At 43.9% G+C, this 23,502-nt stretch overlaps 1 protein-coding gene across 1 annotated transcript; it reads left to right on the forward strand.

Moving 5' to 3' along the window:
- The first annotated feature begins 39 nt into the window (after positions 1-39).
- LOC118509648 (protein wech) lies at positions 40-22,083 on the forward strand. Its single transcript, XM_036050569.1, has 6 exons — positions 40-265; positions 1,988-2,463; positions 12,484-12,700; positions 12,793-14,908; positions 14,971-15,123; positions 15,224-22,083. The coding sequence occupies exons 3-6, from the start codon at positions 12,498-12,500 to the stop codon at positions 15,392-15,394; spliced, it is 2,643 nt and encodes an 880-aa protein (XP_035906462.1). The 5' UTR covers positions 40-265; positions 1,988-2,463; positions 12,484-12,497; the 3' UTR covers positions 15,395-22,083.
- The last annotated feature ends 1,419 nt before the right edge of the window (positions 22,084-23,502 follow it).

Consider the following 23,502-nt stretch of genomic DNA (forward strand, 5'->3'; position numbering starts at 1 on the left):
AATTGAAAGCTAGGCGCCGCTTTTGACAAGCAACGAATTGTTTTCTTTCATTCATTCGTGTTCAAACGCTTCGGAAGGGAGTGCCACTGTGCGTGCCGGTGGTAGTGGTGTGGTTTTTGTCGTAAAGTCAGGAAACGAAAAGACTGCTCCGGTGGAAAACGAAAAACTCGGAATCATCAATGAAACCCGGGGAAACGATGTGCTTTGTGTACTGTTTTGTGTTCTGTGTTCGATTTGTAACCATCGTGTAAATGTGACCAGCGCGGTAAGAGCTACAATTTCATCGGTTTACCAACGGATGTACCTTGCTGCTTCGCGAACGACTTCCATCATGTCTGGAAGGGTTCCCTCTTGCAGTAGCGCACCATTACAGCACCATGTGTGCGTTTGTGGTGAAACATTGGTTTAGAAAAAAAAAACACTATTCTGTATCCTTTCCCGAGGCAACCAGAATCCCGCAGCATAGCGTTGGTGTATTAGAGATAGTGAAAATAGCAACCGATCCACGGGAAAAGGCTTAACGCATCGACGTTGGCTAATCGTGCCAACGCGCAGTAAACGTAGCGGAAAGGGGCAATTATCCGACACTTTCTGGTGGTGCAGGCGCGGAAAAGGGCCTCAAGTAGTGTGGTGGCGGTGGTGGTGGTGGTGGTGTGTTTGCGTTTTCAGCACGTCCCATACCGTCGGCACTCGGGTGTACCGACCGAGTCTCGTCGCGCTACCCTAAATCCCTCTCTCGGTTGCATTTGCTTTGTGTGCCGGATGCATTTCGGGATGCAACGTACCACCAATGTGCAAGAGCACCAGACGGAGTAGAGCGTGAGCGAGAGAGAGAGAGGGAGAGTATTGTCGTGATATATGCTACGCGATTGGGATTCCGCCGTTTTTTGAACCGTACAATTTTATCTCGCTTGGCCCATAGACGGGGAAATCTATTTCGTCATCCATTACATTTGAGCCCATCGCACTGGATACACTGGTTCCCCCGTACCCGACGACGACGACCATTTTGAAACGCAACGATCGTACGGATTTCGTCAATTTCCAAGTGCTTCTTACCACTGGCTAGCTCTTGCAGCCATCTGCTCAACGGCTCAAGAAATCGCAGATTTTGATTAACCCACCAAGGAATACTTTTTTATTACTTAACGGTGTGTCGGAATTGAAAGGAAAATAGATACTTTCTTTGGTTGCTGTGTGAAATGCATGGCAACAACGCGTAGCTAGCCTACTAAAGCTAGATAAAAAAAAAACGACTCTTCGTAGGTATCAAATCAGTTTGTTCCCATTTTGTTGTGCGTGGATGTTACTTTTCTTCCTGTTATTTTTCGTGTTTGTTAAGTAAATACACCCAGGCAGGCGTTGGTTGCGTTTGTTACACTACTGCGTCACAAACACGAACAGAGAGAAAGATAGAGAAAGAGAAAAAAAGGGCGAGAAAGAGATGGAACGATACACCCCTCGATGCACTGGGGCGTACGAGAACGAAAACCCAAAGCAGAGGCGTGCGTGATAACGCAGAGAAAGCAAATCTCCCCACGATGGTTACAAAAAAGTTGACCACGGGGTGCGCGCGATAAGCAACAAAAACAAAACACAAGAAGAGGACGAAAAAGAGGAACCGGGAGGAAAACAAAAAAGGAGCAAGTGCGCGCGCGACACATGAGTCAGTTGCGCCGCTGATACGCGTAGGAACAAACAACCAATTACTACCACACATACAGATATACTCGCAGCAGGCCGAGTGCGTATGCTTTTCCCTGTTTTGCGTTAGTTTTTTTTTCTCCTCCTCATTTTGTTTGCATCGCGGTAATAAAATGAGCGTGTGGCGCGAGCGGGATGCGTGCCCACGGAGAGAGATGCGATTGGGGGGGCATGCGGTCAGGGAAAAGTGAAAGTGCAGCACGGCGACCGCCATCGGTTTAAAATCCAGCAGCATCCAGCATCTGTAACCTCCTACAACCGCCATACTTTTGTTTCATTTTAGCCCGTGTACCGTTGTGTGTGCGTGCGTGTGTGTGTGTTTATGTGTGCGTGCGTGCCCGATGGAAATCATTCTTTATGCGTAGTGTAAAAGCCCGCAAAATTCAACGTATCTGGAATATGTGATAGAAGAAGAAAACACAACCGGAAAAATAAGCAGCAACAACAAAAAGACGAGCGCACACGTTACAAAACGTGCGCGTGAAAAGTGTGAGTGGATTAAGGCGCGTGCGTGCGTGTGTGTGTGTGTGATTGGATGTCGGATTGGATCCCGTCCACGGTGCGTAGATCTATCTGTGTTAACGCGTGATATATGTGTACCGCTGGTGCCGCTATTCCCACAAACTCGGCACAAGCCTGTGCTTGCGTACGCATTTCCGCATTCGGTGCGGTTGATCGGAAGTGAGAGAAAAATCCGACCTCCCCCGTAAAAGAGGAAGAAAACACCGACAAAAAAGAAGCAAACTGTCGAAACAGAAGGTAAGATAATTAAGCTTAAAACAAGCGATAGAATATGGTACATTTGTCTATTATACACCATGGAGAGAAACATAAAATATGCTAAAAACCTCAACCTCAGTACCCAAGACAGGCGAGATGAGTTTCTCCTCTCCTTACGCTTTGCCGGAATTGTCTGATTGGTGTGTTTGTGTGGTGTATTAAGTACTACTACTACTGCAAATGCTACTACTACGACTACAACCACCAACACCGACTGATAAACGGGGTTGGCTGGCTGGTGGCGTTTCGCCCGACCAAAGAGTGAAAGTTGTGGGAAAGCGATTGTAACGACGCACACGACGGGAGCGATTGTAAAAGTTCACAGCCAACACACGGCATTGGCGAAGCGAGATTAAAACCACGGCAGGAAAGAAATTGTGTCGCCCCCACCTGGGGGGGGCGACAAGTTGAGGAAAACATGTCTGCAGCATGGCGTGCTACTTGGGCCACTGTGCAGCGAACCTTTCTCACGAACCATTTCCTCCCACGACGATGGAAGAGTTGGCTTCTGTTTTTGTTTATTGTAATTTATTTAAATTTGTGACAAGCAAAGCTGGTTCATCTTATTCGCTTTCTAAACAGTCAATTATGTTTTCCTGTAGTTGTAGAAGTAGGGAGTTTTTAAAAGTAAGAACCAGATAATTTCATAAGCAGGTGAAATAGATTGTGAAATTGGTAGATATTCTTCAACCCTGAGAGCACTCTTCTGAACCTTAGAAGCATCTGAAGATTTGTTGTTTCAATCAAGTTTTCAACCAGACGACAGATCACCAAACTTCCTAATGTGTAAGGACCTCGAGTTCGGTGACAGGGAGGTCCTTTAGGTGAGAAGGTAACAGCGTCGATCTTCACACGACAGGCTGTCGAATCCCGTCCGGTGCGTCTCACACAAGACTAATTATTCAGCAGGAAGAAAAGTATTACAAAAATCGAGTTCACGCAGCGATGCCTTTAGATGATGATGATCTTCTGGCGTACGGATTTCAGCAAAGATTTTTGCGTCGTCCGCATATAGGAGGAAGCTATCACCAGAAATCACAACGCACAAGTCATTGATGTGCAGCGCAAACAATAAGGGCTCGAGAATGCTGCTCTGAGGATCGAATCGCCCGAGCTCTCACTGGACTTTTTCAAGTATGGTATGCCATGTGTTAAAAATGCCTTTAATTGAGCCGATTTCATCGCTAAATCTAAATCAGCTTCAAAAAGTTGCCAAATAAATTGTAAAGAACTCAAGTTATTAAATTGTTTCGTAAAATATATGGATATCCCTGGATGAAGCATCACTTGAGGTAAACATAAGGCCAATAAGCTAAGGAAATTGGCTTCCCTTTGCTAATCGATCTTCTAGCCTAATGTTACCATGAAGCCTGTCCAGACAAGATTCGACAATAATTTTGACAATAACTTCGGATCCAAACCCTTGAATGGAATTTGTAAGGCATTTATTACCTTCAAATAATACTAAATGATAAAAGAATCACTAAAAGTTATAAAACAAAGATTGCATTTTCTACCGAGTTCTTAAGGACACCGAAAGACGTAGTTCCTTCTGTTACACACCCAAATTTTCTTAAGCACGCTGCTGCCAATTTCTCGTACGCACTTACAATTTTCCCCCCTTTTCAAGAGCGTGTGCGACTGCAAAGGTTCAATGACCCAGGGTTTGGTCGGTTTTTGGAACATAGCATCCCTACAACTGATGGCTGTGCGTCCCAGAACCCCTAAGGACATGCAGCGCGTTCCCGAACGCAAACAAATCAACCGTTGCTGTTCCCTTTTTTTTGCTGGTGCTGCTGCTGCTCCTGCTTCGTAAAACCAAGGGGGAATCCTTGTGCCTTTGTGTGTGTGTGTGTTAACATCTCAAGAAAGCGTTCCACCGATGGGCTCACCATTGATGGTACCCTTGACGAAAAGTTCCAAAAAAGAATTCCCATTCCTTCAATTCGACGGACGGTTTGAGACGGTCCTTCACCACCGGGCCCCCGATTAAACGTTCAACCTTTCTTTGCAACGTTCTTTCGCACATCAACCTTAAGAACCGAATCGGGCGGCCCGGAAGACGACGTTTCTGGCTTCTGTTGTTATTGAAATTTCTACGGTTCTGCTGCTGTGGTTTTCCGTGTTCTCTTTTCCACTGCTGGGCGAATTCGGTATCGCCGTTTCATGTCACTGCAGAAAGTAGTTCACTAGTGTTGGTTGCCTCTGCTCCGAATAGAAAACCACGGGCACCGTGGATATCAAATGATACGACAATCCATCCCTCTGTAGCCTCGCTTATTCTCCCCCACATCGTCAGCCGAATGTCCTTTCGGAGGGGTGTTTTACTAGCTTGGGCGATGGTGTGTCGGGGTGGTGGGTGTTAAAATACGCCTCTCGATCCACGCGACATCCCGGGGTCAATGTATCCTTCAATCCTTACCGGAAAGTTCAACAAACTTTCGGCAGCGACGTTTGATTTTCGGCTATTTTCGGCAAGGTGAATGGTTCACATTTTGCCGGCCGGATTTCGGCGCCCTACGTTCGATTCGTTCCCTATGGTGAAGGCGGCGTAGGTTGGGAATAATACATTGTCGCTAGCGCATGCGTGCACCGTACAATAACACAACGTTCGCCACGACCGCGGTATCAACCATAACAACAAACCCAAATGCCACACAAACACACACACACCCTTTGCGAGTTGGAATTATGTTGACGGCCGAAAGAAGCCGTTCGGTAGTAATAATGTTGAAGATGGCCACAAGGAAATGTGTCTCTTTCTCACTCTCTGTGGGTGTGTGCGTGAGGGTATCCCGCACGCAAAGCGGATCTGGTGAACGGTGTAAACAAAAACAACAACCGACAAACTGCTCCGATAAACAGTTTCGGTCTGTTTATGACTGTTGACTTTTCCCTAAGCATGGCAGAAGGGGTATGAGAACAATGTTGGAATGATAACCAAATTGGTCAATGTACTTATATGAACACCTTTTAATCCACATAGTTATACCATGATGTCCGCTCCGGATACTTCAAGTTGCTCCATATTGCGCAAAGAACACTCGCTGATGAATCATGAGCCGGTGAGAGAATTCTGTCGCAATAATTGCGCAATATTAACTTCGTTCTTGAGAAACTTCCATGTCTGCAACACCTTTTACCTCAATGTAAATTATAAAAAGTCCGTTAATCAAATTCAAGACGCATCACATAAGATCCTACCGGATGCATATATAGGGCGCCTCTGCCCCGGCGAGCGTATTTCTTCCTGATCCTTGATTGCCTGCGGGATACAAATTACCTGCTAAAGTTAGTCTTGTTTGATAGTATTTTTCCTTGTTATGGCCAAACACGCACACTCGCTCTCACAAGCGTATGTATGGTTCATTACCAGCTTATTTATGTTGTGTGCCCAAATGGCCGCCGGATTGGTAATGCCATCATTCGGGGTTTTCGTCCATTGCGGCTTCCAGAGGATATCCAAAGAGTGGAAAGATAAAATAGAAATAAAATGGTTGGTAAAGGCTCGCTGTGTTCAAATTCACCACCAGGCCCAGGGTACGCATTTATCCAGCCACAGCAGCAGCAGCAGCAACAGCAGCAGATGGTTTTTCTTTGGGTGTTGTGGAGCGTCATACATAAATTTGTTTCCCCCTTTGTTTCATTCTTCTTTGGAGTTTTCTTTCCGCCTTTGCTCTTCTAGTAGTGCTGTGTCGATGTTCTCTCTGGATCGCTTGATTGTTTAGGTGAAGGAATCGTTCTATTCCTGTCCACCTTCGGTGATTTCTTTTGTGTCATTTGTTATATTTTTCTAGTATTATGGTTAAGGAAGTTCAATATTAAAGTATTCTACAAGTTTAATAAAAGCTAGATCTTCAAAAGGTTTAAGTAAAATATGATGAAACTGTATACGTAGACGCATACTTCACACCGGTTTCTAATGATAACGATTGCCATGTATTTTTACCATTAAAAAATTCTCAAATAGTCCCAAGAGCGAATCCATTCTAAGGAAATATTATGTCAAATTCGTTTAAAATATAATTTTTTTTTTATTACCAATAAAACCAGTTCTTTTCGCCATCTCAATCAAATGCAACTAAACGATCTGTCAACAGATATTCTAATCACCCTACATCATCGCATTGCAATATTTAATTTCCATAAATCCAAGATGCAAACAATGTATCTTGGATTATATTCACAAAAAGATCCAAAACAGCAGCAAACGAACAGACCGACAGGTCAGGTCGCCACAAACACGCCAATGATGATAGCAAGATGCCAGATAAAGCTGTGTCAGTTGCTGTGTGTACCGCTTTATCTGGTGGAGAAACAGCCAAAGGATACAGAAATTGTGGATCCATCTCAATGCAACATATGCACCGTCTAGTGTTGCAGCTGCCGCATGCATGCATGCTGGCAGGCAGGCAGGTTGTTAAATGCAGAGTTTCAAATCGACAGGCTGTTGGAAATTGGACGACCGACACCGATGATGATGATGATGATGATCATGATGAGGTTTGTGGTTGGTGGTGGTGGTAGTGGTGGTACACTGATGCATCTAAAGTGCATCGACTGCGGTAACAGAAGCGTTCACAATAACAACAGCAGATGTTCAGACAATCGGGATGCACATAATGTGGAGTAATAAGGAATAGTGAGAATTCAAAAGCCACGGTCAATAACATTTTGTAAAACCTCTACAGGCAGTAGAAATTTTGCTTGGTTCGTACACTGTCCTGTAATTTTGGTTGATTAGTTTTTGTACTAAAATTCATACATCATTCCTACCGAACTATCAGAATTGCAGCTTGTTGTGTCTTCAAGTAGCGTAATTTTCTCTTAAGTGATTAGTGAACTTAATACAATTTTAAAAACAAGTACATAAACGACACCACATGTGGTCTGGCAATTGTAATTCGAAAGCCACACGGGAGCAGCTGCGAGCGAGCGCGCGCGCGAATAATCGTCGCCATATGCTCCCCATTGTAGCGCGCAGAAAAAAAAAGTATGTTTCGCTTCCCTTTCGCGCCCTTTTTTTTCATTTACTACGCTTCGCCCGTTGCGTGTTTTGAATGAGAAGAATGAGCACAGTGCACCAACATATACACACACACGTTCGTTCGTTCTTCCATTCTGTCGATCACCACTCGGCAAGGGGTCACTGAGCGGATCGCAATTCAACTTCATGCGTTTATCGCCCGATCTCTGCTCGCGCTCTCCCTCATCACATTATGTTGCTCTCATGGAGTCTCTGCATCGAAAGAAAAACAGCCCCAACATCGCATGTGGGTGACGCGACGTCAGACTCTCAGATGGAGCAGCCGTCGCTTCTTTCGATCGTGCCGTTCGCTCAATGGTTCGCTCCTGCTCTCTTTCATTGCTGCTGGGACTACCTCAACATTTTCAATGCTCATACATTCCACCGTGTCGAAAGCAGCAGCAGCAGCAGCAGCATGCCAAGCGCGCTGCTTTGTTGTCAATTTCTTCCTACAAACGTCTGTGTTCTTTTGTGTTTATTTGGGCAGTTCCTTCTTCCTTGCGCCTGCGGGACCACCGTTGTGCGACCCTTTTCCTTTCCACGCCAGGGAGGAACACCGATATTCTTTTCTGAATAGTTATCTGCAGCCTCCGTCCCGGGATCATCCATCCTGCCCAGCGATTGGGATGGGTTGTTCGGAAACGGCAAGACGATGATCGTACCCCCGGACCTGTTTTTTGATTTCTTCGAAATTTCTTCCACTTATTCTACGGTTCCTTCGGACCTTTTTTCGTCTGCCGGTTGCGCTTGTGTGTACGCTTTCAGTACCGTTCCGGTTTCCAGCACAAGGTGTCCTTGGACGGATGGTCGAAGGCCTGGTTTTCATACGATCTCTCTCTCCCTCTCTCTCTCTGCTTTTTGTTCGTGGTGTGTCGACTGCAGTCTGCGGTGCATCCTGCCTGAACGATGGCAAACTACGGCGTTTTATGTTGCTAGCGATGGGTCCGTTTGCCAGCGTGTGAAGGGAAAGGCGAAAAAACGGGACCTTCTTGTTCGGACCACAGGATAAACAAGCTGCTGTCCAAACTTTCTCCAACCGTTTTTCGCCTCGTTGCAAGCATTGCTCGCCTCGCCGTCACTAAGGGATCTATGCGTGCTAAAATATGTATGTACGAGCATCGGAAACGAGGTCTTGAGCCTGTGACAGAAATTGTCTCCATACCATCATCGATCAACTTTCACTGATTGTATTTCATTTTGAAGCTTCAAGATATTCCATCGCCGTCTGGTCGAAATCTTCGCACATTTCCTTGCTGGTTGAGTTAAGCAAGGGGGACTGTTATCGTTTGACAGTATTAACGCTGTTTTAAAGGGTGCTAAATGCAATGCACTGGAAGTGCATCATGAAGACTCAAAAAGAAGAATGCGGCTCTCGGTGCTCCGTTAAACCGTAGCTGAGCGTTGTGTCTGATTGGACTAAATGGCTCGTACTCCGTACGGATCAAAGACTCCGTGGTGGGAAAGTCACATTGCTTATGCTGTTATGAAGCATGAACCAATCGGGTCATGGGTCAATTTTCATAAATTTATAACGGGACTAGCCAGCGAATGAGTGTGTGCTTTCCCCCTCTTCTTAGTCTTGCTGTATGTTGTCGTGGGCCTACATGTTGGCTGTACTTAGGTTAAGCGGGTTACATTGTTGACGGTTGTGTGTAGACATCACTGGGAGAACTTTCAAAGGGCAAAGGGAAGTGTTTTTTTCTCTTCTGGAATATATGATTATGTAGAAGAGAGTACACACATTCATACCTGTAAAAATATTAAGGTCCAAAGTACTTTAATTTATGTACTGGCATAATAGCACAGATTCTAAACTTTAATGTCGTATCAGATCCATAAAGCAATGAACCAGCATGAAACAGACACTGGCATGAAGCAGCCATATGCAGGCAGATTGTTATTGCATCTAATGACCAAACGATCGGCCCACACGTGAGCGAACCCACGCCCAGTGGAATGCGTGGATATGATCTCCAGGAAAGGTATCCGCACCTTAACACGAAACCCAACAAGCGGATAGAAATAACAATAAAAGGAAATAAAAACAAAAGAAACGTAATGCGGGTTGATGAAATGAAATCCAACACCCGTTCCCCAAAAAATCCATTTCAAGGATGCCATCATCCATCCTGTGCCCTGCTATCCTAGGGCCGGCGGTAACGACGCATTCGTTATGGTTTCCTGATTACAAGAGCTGGTTGAAGTAAAACAACAAAAAAGCAATACCTCATAGCGAGAGAACAGGTAGAATACTGCACCAAGCGCACACCCGCAGGCACTGTAAGTCATTAAGGATTTTGTTTTTGTCGGTAGGAGATTAACCAAAGCGAAAAAAAAAATACGGTTTTCAAAACTTCATCCGTAACGAATAGGTTTTAAATCGACCTTTGGTTTTGGCCCAGGCGATGTAACTGAGATTCTATGCGTTCCTGTGTACTGAAGAAGAAAGACTTGAATGCTTGCTCAAACAAGGACCTCCAAAATTATTTTCGATTGCGACTATTGATAGTGGGACGACTCTCCTAGTTGTTTCAGTTTGATGATCAACAGTGATTCTAAAATATTTTAGGTTGTGTTAAAATACAGAATCTTCTTGACATGATATCGTCTCAATTTCTTGAACAGTCCAAAATTATTGGGACCGATTCCAACCAGTTGCATGTTGTATTCCATTCCCATTTTCCTTTAACAGTACAGCGGAAGAATAAATGAAAGAACGAACCCACGATAAGACTGCATCCATCCTAACATAGGCTTGCACATTCTGAAGGCCAACAAACGCAAAGTCCCGCCAAAGTGATCCTACGCAACCTTTTTAACTCACCCCGACTTTCGGACCCGAAATGCAACGAACCAAAGCATTTTAATGACTTTACGTACAACCGAGTCGCCATGCTCATGCGGAACAGTTTCAGCCTTCAGATTGCTAAAGGTTTTTTTTTTGTGTTGCAAAAATGATCTCCAAGGGTGCCAGCGCATGCAGGGATCGGGGAATGAAAAGGTTGGAAGTTGGCCCCGGAGAAAAAAAAAGCAATCCGAGCGAGTCCATAGCGAATCTCTATGAAAGTTCAATCCCTGCTGCCACGGTACGGTCTGAAGGTGGTGGGTTAAGTCAATCGCTCTGGGACGTCTCAAACTTTCGAAGGATCAGAAGTTCTAGTGTGTGTGTGTGCGTGTTTCAATTGGGCAAATGCAGCTCGTTCCTTGCACCGACAAACATACAATGCAGTTTTCTTTAATGCCTTTTCATGATGCAGACTGAATTCGGTTCGTTTTTTTTTATTCTCCTAATAGAAGAATGTGTAAAAACGACAAATGGGGGAAGCAATCCAGTAACAGTGCAAGATGCAAGAGACGAAACGGACCTTCAATGCATCCGACAGGCCTTGCTGGCTCAGTGCCGAAAAAAGGAACCAAAACATGTGGCAATCCTTGAGGGGTTGTGATTTTTACTTATGAGGATGGTGGGTCGGTCGGTCGGTTCGGGTTGTAAAGACCTTACAACTAAGCAATAAGGAGTTAAATATGCATACATGTCAGCCAGCCGGTCGATTTGCCTAAGGGACCGTTCTTGGGTACACGGAACAAAACGAAAACAAAACACACTAGCTTATGAAAAGGAATAGGCAACATACCTACACGCTTTCCGCTCGTTTTCATTTTTTTGCTCTTAATGTCAATGCCAAAAAACGGTTGAATTTCATTGTAAATCCAATGTCCTTATTGATCCTCTAGTGTGCTGCTCATTTTCCTTCTCGGAAGGAAACGAAAGACAACGTGTTTTCTTTTCTCGCTAAAAGCAAATGTCCTGTCCTACCTTCCAAGGACAAGTTTGCTTGTTGAAAGTTATTTGTTAAGAAAAATACTATTATTCCCTAGAATCGAACTGAATTCCAACGAAAAAACATACAAATTTATTATATTCTGGCTAAAGATGGAATGATTTGTGCGAAGAAAATCATAGAATTATTTATACTTTATAAAACTCAGCTATATAGAAAGGAACCAAGCATACAAAAGTTTAGATCATGATGGCTCAGTAGTTGCTTTTTCCTTGCCCACTTCAATCATGCTTAAGCATGATCTGCTTCCGTTGGGAACGAACCAACACCGAGAAAAGTGAAACTATGGTTTTGGGTGTAAGATGACACTTGCGTGCTCGGTTTTGGGACAGCGTACCAAACCCATTTCCTGTTCCTCTCCAGCAGAGGATGGTACATGGGAAAGTGGAAACCTTACCCATTATTACCACCACATCCATGCGTTTAATGCTTCGATGGGTTTGTTTCCTGTAGAAGCAATGTTGATGAATATTTGTAATTATTATTTAACATTGTAGTTATAACACTCTACTTTTTGTTACTGTAATGAGAGCTTCACTAATAGTATAGGTAATTTATTTGAGAAACAGAAATTTATTTTAAAAATTTGATCAGATGAATGATCAACGTTCACATAAACTTATTCTAGACATCAACGATGATTTTCGGCTTGCTATGAAGGCTGGTACTGCTGTCGACTTTCTTCAAATATGTTATCACAATTGTGTCTTATACTATTATCCCTGTTACTAAAAGGCTTTTGGTAAACTTCTGGAACAAAATAGTAATTAGGATTAAGGTTAAGTTTGAGTTAGAGTTAGTACCTGGAATTCTTCACATGGATGGTTTGTTTGTGTTTCTGTCCTGTGGATTAAGCTGACTCATTAGGTCATAAGAAATGACTTGACGTGACCCTGGGGTCTCTCTAAAAGCACCAACAACAAGCATTACTGCCTGCTTTCATTCGCTAGTTTTCTGATTGGAGACACTTTGCAGAAAAATCAGACAGTAAAATCCACCTAGTTCTTCAGAGACCCGTATCGTAAGATCGACAACGCTTCCACTGAACTTAAAACCTATCACCTAACGCATAATTGTTTGGCGACGGCATTGACGAACTTGTTTTTGTATTGTTTATCTTCTTCCCTGTAGTATAACTCTCGATTATGGCACTGCTATCCAATGGCGCTTCTTCGATGCAGATAACAGCACAGACGGCCAACGGTGGTCCGAACGGTGGTGGCCCCGATGGCGCAGGAGACTTCAACTCCAACGATCATATCTTCTTTTCAAGCCTGTTCAACGCGTTGCCGTGCTGGGATGCGCCACCGCACAAAACAAGCTCGGGACCAGTTATGGTTCCACAAAGGTAAGAAAGTCTAACATTGTCGCGTGTCCGCTTTCGTGTATTCTAAATATGTTCATTTTCTTTGTTCTCTGTGCTCGGCTTCATGTTTCTAGCAATAACAACACTTCACTGGATCGTGATAGCATTAGTATTACGGAGGATCTATTGTTTTCCAACGTGTTGGGAGCAATCGGTACGGGCAGCAGCAGTAGCGGCAGTGGAAGTGTCGGAACCATTGGCATGGGCCATGTCGGTCTCATCGGTTCATCCAACGGATCCAACAGTGGCGGCCATCTCGCCCATGTGGTGAACTCTTCGAACGAAATTTTCGGCGTCATAGGGTCGTCCTGCACGAGTCACACACAGCTCACGCCGGGCACTTCGCCCCAGACCAACTCCTCCAACGGCAGCCATTGTCCCTCGTCCGTAGGGGCGATCTGCGGGCGATGCGACACGCACGCCTCGAGTCGCTGCCTTGACTGTAACGATGTGCTGTGTGAGGACTGTACACAGCTGCACGCAAAGAATGCCTTCACGAAGGATCATTGCGTGATTTCGATTAACACAATCTCACCGATCGGCTCGGCACCGTGCATGATGCAGGGCAATGGGCTTGTCAGCAGCAATGGGGGCGGGTCCGGGAACGGGCCCATCCCTGGAGTGGCGATGTCCGAGCCGCATTGTGATGTGCACGGCGAAGTTCTGCGCTATCTTTGTGAATCGTGCAAGAAGGTTGTCTGCCAAGAGTGCACCCTGTGGGACCACAAAGACCACTCGTGCATTCCGGTGGCAAACATTTCGCACGGCGCCTCCGACAAAATCATGTCCATTCTGGAGAGTGGCAAGCTGGGTACGAAGTACATCAAGGCCAGTATTGATCGCGCCGTCACGTACTCGCAGGCCGTCGAGCGGGATGCAATGGAAGCGTCGGCTCGCATTCGTAAAGCGATGCGTCACTTTATCCTTGCCGCCGAGGATCGCGAGCGAACGCTGCTCGAACGGGTAGACAAATTTCGCCAACAGAAGCTAACGTCCCTTTCCGACCAGATGGCTGGATTACGTGCCGCCCTCGCAGGGCTGTCGCAGACGTCCGACATGCTAACGAAGGCGCTCGACTCCGTCTCGATGATGGGCAGCATGGAGATAGCGAAAACACTCACCACGGGCGAAAGCCAGATGGAACAGTTTGCGGCCATGTACAAGAATCTGCAGCCGAAGGAAGAGTTTATCACGTTCGTGGCTCCAAACTTTGAGCTGCTGCAGGAAATCCGGATGCAGGGTGATGTGATGCTGGTGGGGCAACGCAGCAACTCCGTTTCGTCGAACAGCTCGGGCAACGCAAGTATACAGGGCCAGTCGGGACCGAACTGCGGTGGTGGCAATGCCAACAATGGCGTCAGTAGTGGAGTGGGCGCTGTAGGTACGGTCGGTAACATCCTCACGCGACGCCCGATCGTTCGCAGTACGACACCGGCGCAGCGCATCGGATCGTCAACTTGGGAACCGATGGGAAAAGGGTCCGGTGGTGGATCATCCGTTTTAGGATCTTCTCCAACGTCCTTCGGTATCGGTCCGATCCCTGGCGCCCCGATACTCGGGCAGTGCATTCCCGGCTGCAACAATCATGTGGCCGCCAAACCAGCCGTCGGTCCCAGCCTTACGTTCGGTTTCGATGGTCACGAGGATGGACAGGTTTCGCGACCCTGGGGCATCACGGTTGACAAGGACGGGCAGATACTGGTAGCCGATCGGCGCAACAATCGCGTGCAAATATTTTACCCCGACGGTACGTTCAAGCTTAAGTTTGGCTCGAAGGGCACGGCAAACGGACAGTTCGATCTGCCGGCTGGTATCTGCACGGACGGCCAGGGACGCATCATCGTGGTCGACAAGGATAACCACCGGGTGCAGGTCTTTTCGGCCGGCGGACTGTTTCTGCTCAAGTTCGGCTGTTACGGCAAGGAGTGTGGTCAGTTCCAGTATCCGTGGGATGTAGCAGTGAATACGAAGGGTGAAATTTTAGTGACCGACTCGCGGAACCATCGCATCCAACTGTTCAGTCCCGATGGGCTGTTCATTTCGCGCTACAGCTTCGACGGCGTAAATCACAGCCGTTATCTGAAAGGTTTGACGACGCCGCGTGGCGCTTGTTTCACGCCACAGGGAGACATTATCATATCGGACTTTGAAAACCATCGTCTGCTGCTGATCGATGCGACTCTTTCAAAGGTATGTAAACGAACCGCTGGACGCGCGAGAGCTGAAGTGAAGCTAACTATCCGTTCTTTCAGGTGCTTGCCGCAAAGGGACACGAAGGATCAGCAGTGCACGAATTCAGTCGACCGTCGGGCATTTGCTGCGACGATGACGGACGAGTGATCGTCGCCGATTCCAAAAATCAACGAGTGCTAGTGTTTTCACCACAGCTAGAGTTTCTTTGGGCGGTAAGTAACGCGCATAGCTTTACTTTGGGCGCATAGCTTGACAGCGCTTGTTTCATGCAATCCCCTCCTCCCGTTTTTTTCTATCTATTTGCCCGAGCAGGTGGAAATCCGTCCATCGTCGAATGGTTTGCTAGCCATCGGTATGGACGAAAAAGATCGGCCAAGCGATGTCGCCCTCTTGCCCGACGGTCGTCTCGTGGTGATGGTTGAAACGTCACCGGACGCGCGTGACCAGTGTAGTCCGCAGAAAACATTCATTCAAATTTACTAACGAGTCGTGCCATCGTATCAGGCACCAGCGCTAAAGAGAGCAGTATGCTTTTCTAGAAATTGATCATTCGAACCTAAACTGCCAAAATATTGTTTTTTCACAACGAGGTTAGTTTCTCCATCATCCATCGCTCCTACTCACTACTACTGGCTCGAGGCTCGTAAACACGTAAGCATATAAGCACAAAGTAGCCCACACTGTTGTAGGCGAGGCAAGGGAAGGGGAGCTAAACAAAATTTGTAAAAACAGTTTATAACTTATAAGATTGTATGTACGTGCAACGCTGCTACCTCAAAACTCGTTTGATTAAGTTGTTACTTACGTGATTTTAGTGATTTTTGTGTTGGTCCAGAGCGACAATTTACTGCATTGCATGGTACCAGTCGTCGTCTCACCGGCGAGGCATTTGTGAGGTGGTGATTGATGAAATGATAGGAAATTTTAATCCCTTTATTCTGTTGGTTTCGGTTTTGTGAATGTAGTAAAATGTAGACAAGCAAAACAAAAAAGCCATCCCCAATCCTGGAACCTGGAAGCTTAAGAAGAATTTAAATCAGTAACCGAAAAGTACAAGGAACAAAGTTTTTTATAAAAACAAACAAACAAACAAAACGATAATGCATATGCAGCACGGAACAATTGACGAAACTTAACGTAAAAAGAGAGCGAGAGGGAGAGAGCCAAGAGCGACACACACACCCACAGAAAAAGGGAAAAAAGGGAAGGCATAGGAGATTAGAGCTTTTCCTTTTCGTCGCCATAAGCAGATGTGTGTTAGGTTGTTGGTTAGATGCAAAATGAAATGATTGTCTTCAACAGCGCACGCAAGCAAACAAAAGTAGCAAATATGGATCAAATCTAAATGCAAAGTGAAACGAAGAAGAGATGATGATGCATCGTAAATATAGTACAATTGTAGGAATAGTTACGCGCTCTGGCGCGATGGCAAAGCGCAACCATTATATGTGACACACGCCGTGCACACACGGTACGCGTGTTGTGTGTGTGTGTGAGTGTTTTTTTTTAAATATTTGATATAGATGGTTTTAATTTTTACTTCTATTTTATAGAACGTGAATGTTCTCTAAGTTTTGATCCTCTCCAAAACGCAGTTTTGATGTTTTTATTAGCAAATTTCATAGTCAAAGTCCCTATAGACAATGCGTATTTAGACTTATATCGTCGCCCCGGTTTCGGTACTTTGTATCGGGATGGGGGGCCATAGGGATAAAGTGACGGGAAGCGAAGCGAAGAAGATGCAACAATGCAACCGGTATATTATGAATATGATTATTGTAATTTATATACATCATACTGAGACTGCGGACGGTACGCAATTTTACTCAACAAGACTGAACACGAAACACGCGAGTGTGAACATAACACATAGCCGGATCGAAGCGTCTCGTGAATGGTTCTTTTTTTAGGGTGTACGTACATTGAACTATAAAATAAGGGAATGAGTAACGAAAAGAAAAAAACACCCAAATATTTACGCCAGCTCGATTCGCCAGCTAAAAACGCGTTCACCAAAAACGATTCGTAGCGAAAAAAAAATTAAACCAACCAACAAACCGGTGTATACGACGACGCCGTAGCATAATTTTGAGTCCCACCAAGAGTTTTTAAGCATGTTTTTGACATTTCGTACGTTATTTCCACTTTAGCCAAGTCTGCCTGTTTCGTGGTTCTATCGAATAAGTTTGTTTAGTGTCAGCGTGCCGCGCCAGTACAAGCGTGTGTGTGTGTGTTAAGCAAGTAGCACTTTTGTTGCATTCTGTTTTGTAGGTTCAAAACCAGTAGACTGATCTTTTGTGTTTTGTTTTAACGTTTTTTTTTCTTTTTGCTAGTCCAGATGGGACAGTGTTAAGGACACGTATTCGTTCAAGGCAATGAATAATTTATGTAAAACATTAACAGCAGCAGCACCACCCGTTTAGTGTCATTTGTCTGGACTATTAGGTATTATTTTTGCACTTGCGTACGAACGCTCTTCGTTCGATATGGTTCGAACATTTTAAAAGTATTTTTAGCATGTGTACTGTCATCGTTTAGCAAACGGCAACATGCCGACGTAGCCGTATCTGTAGTCAATTTTAGCAGTAGTACTTTATGCCTGTTGTATGTAACATTATCAATGAGTTGAGGCACGCCCAATGCTCCTGCCGTGTGGCTAGAACCAGCAGTTTTGCGATAAGCTTAAGCATCTCCTGCTAGCGGCTCCGTTTACCATACCTGTATTTCTTTTATTTGGTGTTAATTTTTTTCCAATCTTGGCATGTACAAACAAGTCCCAGTAAAAAAAACTACGTACACCACCCCGTACACCAATTCATTATTATTACCAAGCCGGATGATTTGTCACTTCCCTGCGGATAGGAGGAGACGAACGTGTGCTATGTTAAGACGAATGCTATAGCAATATGCAATGAGGAGACTACCACACACTCTCTGACATTATACTATTGTAGGTTATGCAAAGCGTTTTTTTTCGAAGGGGACCCGTTGTTTGAGTATAGTCTGTATTTAATTATCCCTCTAGCCAATGATGCTCCAAGTTCCAAGCATTAACACTAGCTCTAAGTACGCATCCAAATATAACGAATGAACTATTGCGTATTGCTAGCGAGGTTCGTTCTTATCAAAAAGATCAATTAAATTGATAAGCGACGGTTCGAGAGGGGATCGGATGGCACATTGAAGATCATATCTTCGAACCGATCGTACCGGATCGGTGGATTCTTTGAATCTCTGCCACGGAAAAAAAACAAACGATGGATTGATTATCGAGTAGTAAGCAAATTGTAATATACTTCAGCTTTTTCGTAAGCATGAAGCAAAACAGCAAGATACTGCCAGCAAGTTGTTCAATATAGCGTAACTAATGTAGCGTAAGCTGAATGTGTAGCGTTAAGTTGCATACTCTCACACATATACATATACATGCTTTGTGCTGCGTGGTGTTTGAAAACACCGTTTTCGCAAAACATAACTTAACGCTAAGACGCAAGATACGTTAGGGATAAAACCGCAACCACCAATATATACCGGCTAGCCTCCCCCCCAGCTCATTTAAAATGACCAAAACGATCAATCGGTGAGTTCGAGCGAATTTGAAACACTCGATCGATGTAAGGATGTAACAGCCAAACAAACATGAGTCTATAGTGTAATGCACACACACACTCACACACCGCCCGATGATCAAAACATGATCGAGAGTGAGTATACATGATGAATGGTACAAATTTAGAAATAGTCCCTTTTGCGGTGGACTATTGCAAAAAAACAGGAAAAACGCATGAGTTCTATTCCAAAACGTGGAAATGCAATGGCAATTCAAAACTGCCACCATTTCAAAAGTTGTGATTTTGTAAGCGAAACCAAGTAGTGCAGACAGTAAAACCGCGGCAAAAGAATAAACTACTACTGTGAGACCGAAGCTACTGAAAGTATTTTGACACAAAATAAAGCAAACAAAAAACGGAAGTCAGCAACGTGATTTGAACCACTGCAATGAGGAACATAGTGACGCAGCATAATGACCAAGGTGGGGGAACAAAAAGGGAGGAAAAGTTGTGGTGAAACCCGAACAATGCGCTGTATTAACGCGCTAGCTTCAGTGGCAACAACAGAGCTATTATAAAGACTTCTCCGTGAGAGGCATTTGGCAGAAAGAGATTTTTCCCCAAAACCAACGCTTCCGGTGCGAGGCTACCCATACAAACACGTGTAGATAAGATCATCCCAAGACAAGTCTGACGGGGTACGCGCGCAGTACGGTGCAGGAATCAAATCGGCTTCGGGCAAATCCCCTAGCAAAGGATGGCTGACTGGCTGATGATATTTGCAGCTCTTTGCAGCAGAGCACAGCGAGAATGCGCGCTATAAACATTAATCAAATTATTAAAAAAGCAAAAGTTGCCATAAACATGTAAGAACGTTTTGTAACAAACGAGCAAAAGTGAAAGCAAAACCTAACCGTGGAGTATATTTTATGTACGCTAAAATGATGAAAAAAGACTAGTGAAATGTGTAACTGCAAACACGGTGTGCAGAACCCAGCAGCACGGGGTGTCACGAAACCCGAAACGAACACAGAAAGGCAAGGCAAAATGCGTTGCGCAAAAAAACATAACCTAAACACTTGTGACAAACGACTGGTGAGGCTAAGATCTCCATTTAAGACAAAGAAATCATTTGATGAACTTGTGAACACGGACTAAGCTATATAAGAGGAGAAAGGTAGATGGAATCGTGTTTTTCTTTTTCGTATAGATTAATCACAAAGCTCAGTGCTTTTTATATTCTACATATTAAAAAAAAAAGTTTAACAAACAGGCAAACATGCTCTAAAATCGCAGGCTAGTTTATGGAAAGAGTTTTCTTTCTGTAAAACCGCTGCATTTCCAGTCTTTCTAAAATATTAGCAGGTAAACATAACTATCGCCTAGATAAGTAAACCGGTGTGAGCTGCACGTCTAAAACTGTGTGTGTGTGTTTTAGTGAGAACTACTAAATTTTGTAACATTGATGAGTATTTTATGCGAAGCGCGTGTGTGTGAAACGAACCATTGGAAACCTTTAAACTATTAACTCTACCGATGCCATCGGTCCGAACTCTTGTTCGGTCTCCCTTTCCTTCTCTCCTTCCGCATTACCCTCTTCACTTCTTTCCTCTTAAGTAAATCGGATAAAAGTGTATTTGTTAGATAAGAAAATCAAATTCCAAGCAGGACAAATTATGCTTCATCGCTACACAAAACAAAAAAACTCACTCACCCATGTCCGTACAAACCACCCAGGTTGTGCATTGTAAAGAATAGCAATAAATTGAACTGAATTTCTCATAAAAAATAGCCAATTACAACACGCTCTACTATCGAAAAGGCTACTCAGAAATATTACTACTAAACCATGTAAAAGCGAGCGAGCAGACAGCAATGAATTAGGTCGACTGATCGAAACAAGTAAGACTGAAAGATTCGAATTGTGACCGTTTTTTGTACGGTGGCGGCATTTTTGCACTGTTTTGCGCGTTTGCGCAGCGTAGTATGATCAGCTGAAATGAAGCTACTTATGACAGACACAGATGGACAGAATACAAATAGTTAACGTGCTTTGCTTTAACTAATGCTCTGCTGCAATCTAAATGCTTCCGTATGCACTGTTATTGCATATTTGAATTGGAACATTCTACAATAACTTATTCGATTTTTTTTTAAAGTTATACACACACACACGCGCGCACACTCGCAAATCACTACTATCGCTACTATCTATAAGGGTTGAGTTCTATAACTGAAACCTGCTCTAAAATTATGTTTCATACCCGAACCCGATTCTCACCTCTGCTTGAACAATTTCCTGCCGAATGCTTTATTATTCGAATAAAAAAAAATTAAGGACATAAAAGTGAAATGCTTTAACACAAGCCAACACACACAGCCCCAAAATACCTTCCTTTTCACTGAAAAAAAAGCTTAAGATTTTTCGCCAAATAAAATTGAGGGTAGTTCTCGGCGCAGGACATTTCCTCGCAAAACCCACACTCACTCATCTACCCGTTGTGTGATTAATCGAGGCATATAACTACGTAAAAAGCGGCAACATCCTACCATAGGGCGCTGTTTGACGCTTTACTGTCCAAGCGGACAACGTAAAGGCATATATTTTTACAAACTGTATTTCTAACGAACGCGTATTTACATACATTTATCGATAACAGATAATTTGGAAAGGATTCACTGGATTTTGGAAAATTGACTGCGTTTGCACAATGGAAACAAAAAAAAAAAGGGATGAGAACATAACACGCAAAGCTGTTTGAAAAAGTACAACCTTAGCAAAGATGTAAGAAGCGTAAGAAGCAATAGAAAGCGAAACTTTTTTTATAAACATTAGGACAATTGATGGATCGTGACGATTTAAACTACCGTAATAAGTTAGATGCTATGCAACTGAAGAATGAACCTAGAAAGTAAAACATTAAAAAAAACACAGAAACAAAAACATGCAAAGGAGTGGTTACCAACGACTGATTTATACACACACACATATATAGATATATGTAAACTAAAAACAAAGCCCATGCAAAAGCGAAGAAACCCAATGCACACGGACAGTGGTGGCACAGGCAAAGAGCAGTACTACTTATATACGAACTGAAGCAAACAAGCCAATAAAATTAGCTTATCAACAGCAACTGCAGCCCAAAACTGAAAGCTATAGCCACTCGTAACAAAACAAAACCATGTCCGTACAACGGAACAAAAAATAATACAAAGAAAAGAAGTAGAGCCGTTAAGCATCACAGCTACACAATCCATTCGCCCATAGTGTTGTTGTTCACCATTAAAGTTCACTGCATATAGTTGTCATGCTCATCACCATCAACATCACATCGTCACAGCATCTTCATCATCACCACCATCATCATCATCATCGTCGTCATAACTACGTGTATAACAAGTGCAGAAGCGAACCGGAAAAGGATGGGCGGGCGGGCGATGCAAGAAGCAGCGCCAATGTTTTGTACCATCTTTCTCCATTCGATTCGACGCCTATAGCTTTATGGCATACAAACAATAGCAATTGTAAAACCAGTTCCAATACCGAAGGTAATTTTTATAACACCACCATTAGCGTTAAAGTGAAGAAAATAAACCACCGGAAAAATGTACTGTAAATGCTCCACTCGATTGTGGTCTCGATGGTGTTGTGTTGTGAGAAAATGTGGATAAACAAAAAATATCACAAAAACAATGGACTTCAACTTTGGATGTTTTGGGGAATTAATGGTAGGTCAATGGTATGACTGGCGCTAAGCAAGGTTCGTGTGTATCTCAGCTTTTTCGAGGCACTGGAGTGTTAGTCTCGTAAATTCCTTTATACAAATTTCTCTTTCGAGAGGAAAATGCTCAGAAGTCTTTTTAATACCCGTATGTGAGAAAAGACAATGTAAGAACTGCTACAATGACAAGCTCTACGATCGTACAGTGAATTAAACTCGCCAGTCTCCGATAGGCTGATCATGTCATGAGAAAGGCACCAGACGACCGAGGCCGTAAGGTTCCTATTTACCGTTCATATGGCCAAAGGAGGCGTAGTAGGCCAAAATTAAGATGTAGTGATGGCATTGAAGCTCCTGGAAAGGATAAAAGGTTGGGAGATGACGATGAGAGCCTGGCGAGACCATGAGCGGTATCCAAGATGATCTGATAAGTAAGTAAGTAGTCAGTTATTTATTCTAAGTAATTTTCTTTTAAACAGAAATTAAGGACTTTAACCGATTTTGTTTAACAATGCTCAACTGGTCAAGAAGAATCTTTGGTGCAGACACTTGACATCTTTGGGGTCAGACTTCAACAGCTCCGCTTACATTATTTGGCAAATTGGCACATGCAAGTGATTAGAAAATGCGGCAACACCTGCACTCGGGGATATATTTGACAGCCGCTACATCGGCGATCACTTTGAAATGTACGATGATCTAACCATTGCGCATGGTGGACTAGTCATGTCATGAAGATGGCAGCCGTACGAACCAGCTCGTAAAGCCTTTTTAGACTGTTGTCATGTAAAGAAGAGACGCGTAGTAGGCACAGCCTAGTTATTGAATCGTGTAAACAAAATAGGCCTGAGAGAAAGTTTAAGCAAAGTAATCATTGGAATCGGTCATACACAACCCAGTATAAAAGCTGAGAGTTCTGTTGCCAAGTTTACTCATTTCCGTAACTCGTTTCCCGAGAAAGGTTGTAATTCATCATTAAACTTATCCCCAGCAAACTTCATCGTATTGGAAGTTGAAACATGGCGGCACTAAAGTGTGAACGATATCGTGGACTTCGGCAGCAGAAGTGGACCGCGAAGCAGTTCTAGCATCTGGTAAGTATATAATGATATTTTTATTCGTAGAAAGTAGCTCTTGAATTTTTTAACGTTGCGATACCATCAATGAATTTGAGTCCATTAACCTGTATGCTTTACCGATTCTAAAGGACGCGGAGTGACCAATCCCTCACTCTGTTTAACAATTGACAAAACTTACACTTATCAAAATACGGTGTATTATTTTCCTGTACATTCTGTACCTTTCCGTGTAAAAA

This window comes from Anopheles stephensi, chromosome 3 (genome assembly GCF_013141755.1).
Source record: "Anopheles stephensi strain Indian chromosome 3, UCI_ANSTEP_V1.0, whole genome shotgun sequence".
NCBI classification, from domain to species: domain Eukaryota; kingdom Metazoa; phylum Arthropoda; class Insecta; order Diptera; family Culicidae; genus Anopheles; species Anopheles stephensi.

Excerpts from the sequence above, each read along its gene's own strand:
- LOC118509648 (XM_036050569.1), top strand. The coding sequence starts at position 12,498 with ATGGCACTGCTATCCAATGGCGCTTCTTCGATGCAGATAACAGCACAG. Across the intron at positions 14,909-14,970 it reads TCGATGCGACTCTTTCAAAG|GTGCTTGCCGCAAAGGGACA; the intron begins GTATGTAAACGA and ends CCGTTCTTTCAG. Across the intron at positions 15,124-15,223 it reads AGCTAGAGTTTCTTTGGGCG|GTGGAAATCCGTCCATCGTC; the intron begins GTAAGTAACGCG and ends TTGCCCGAGCAG.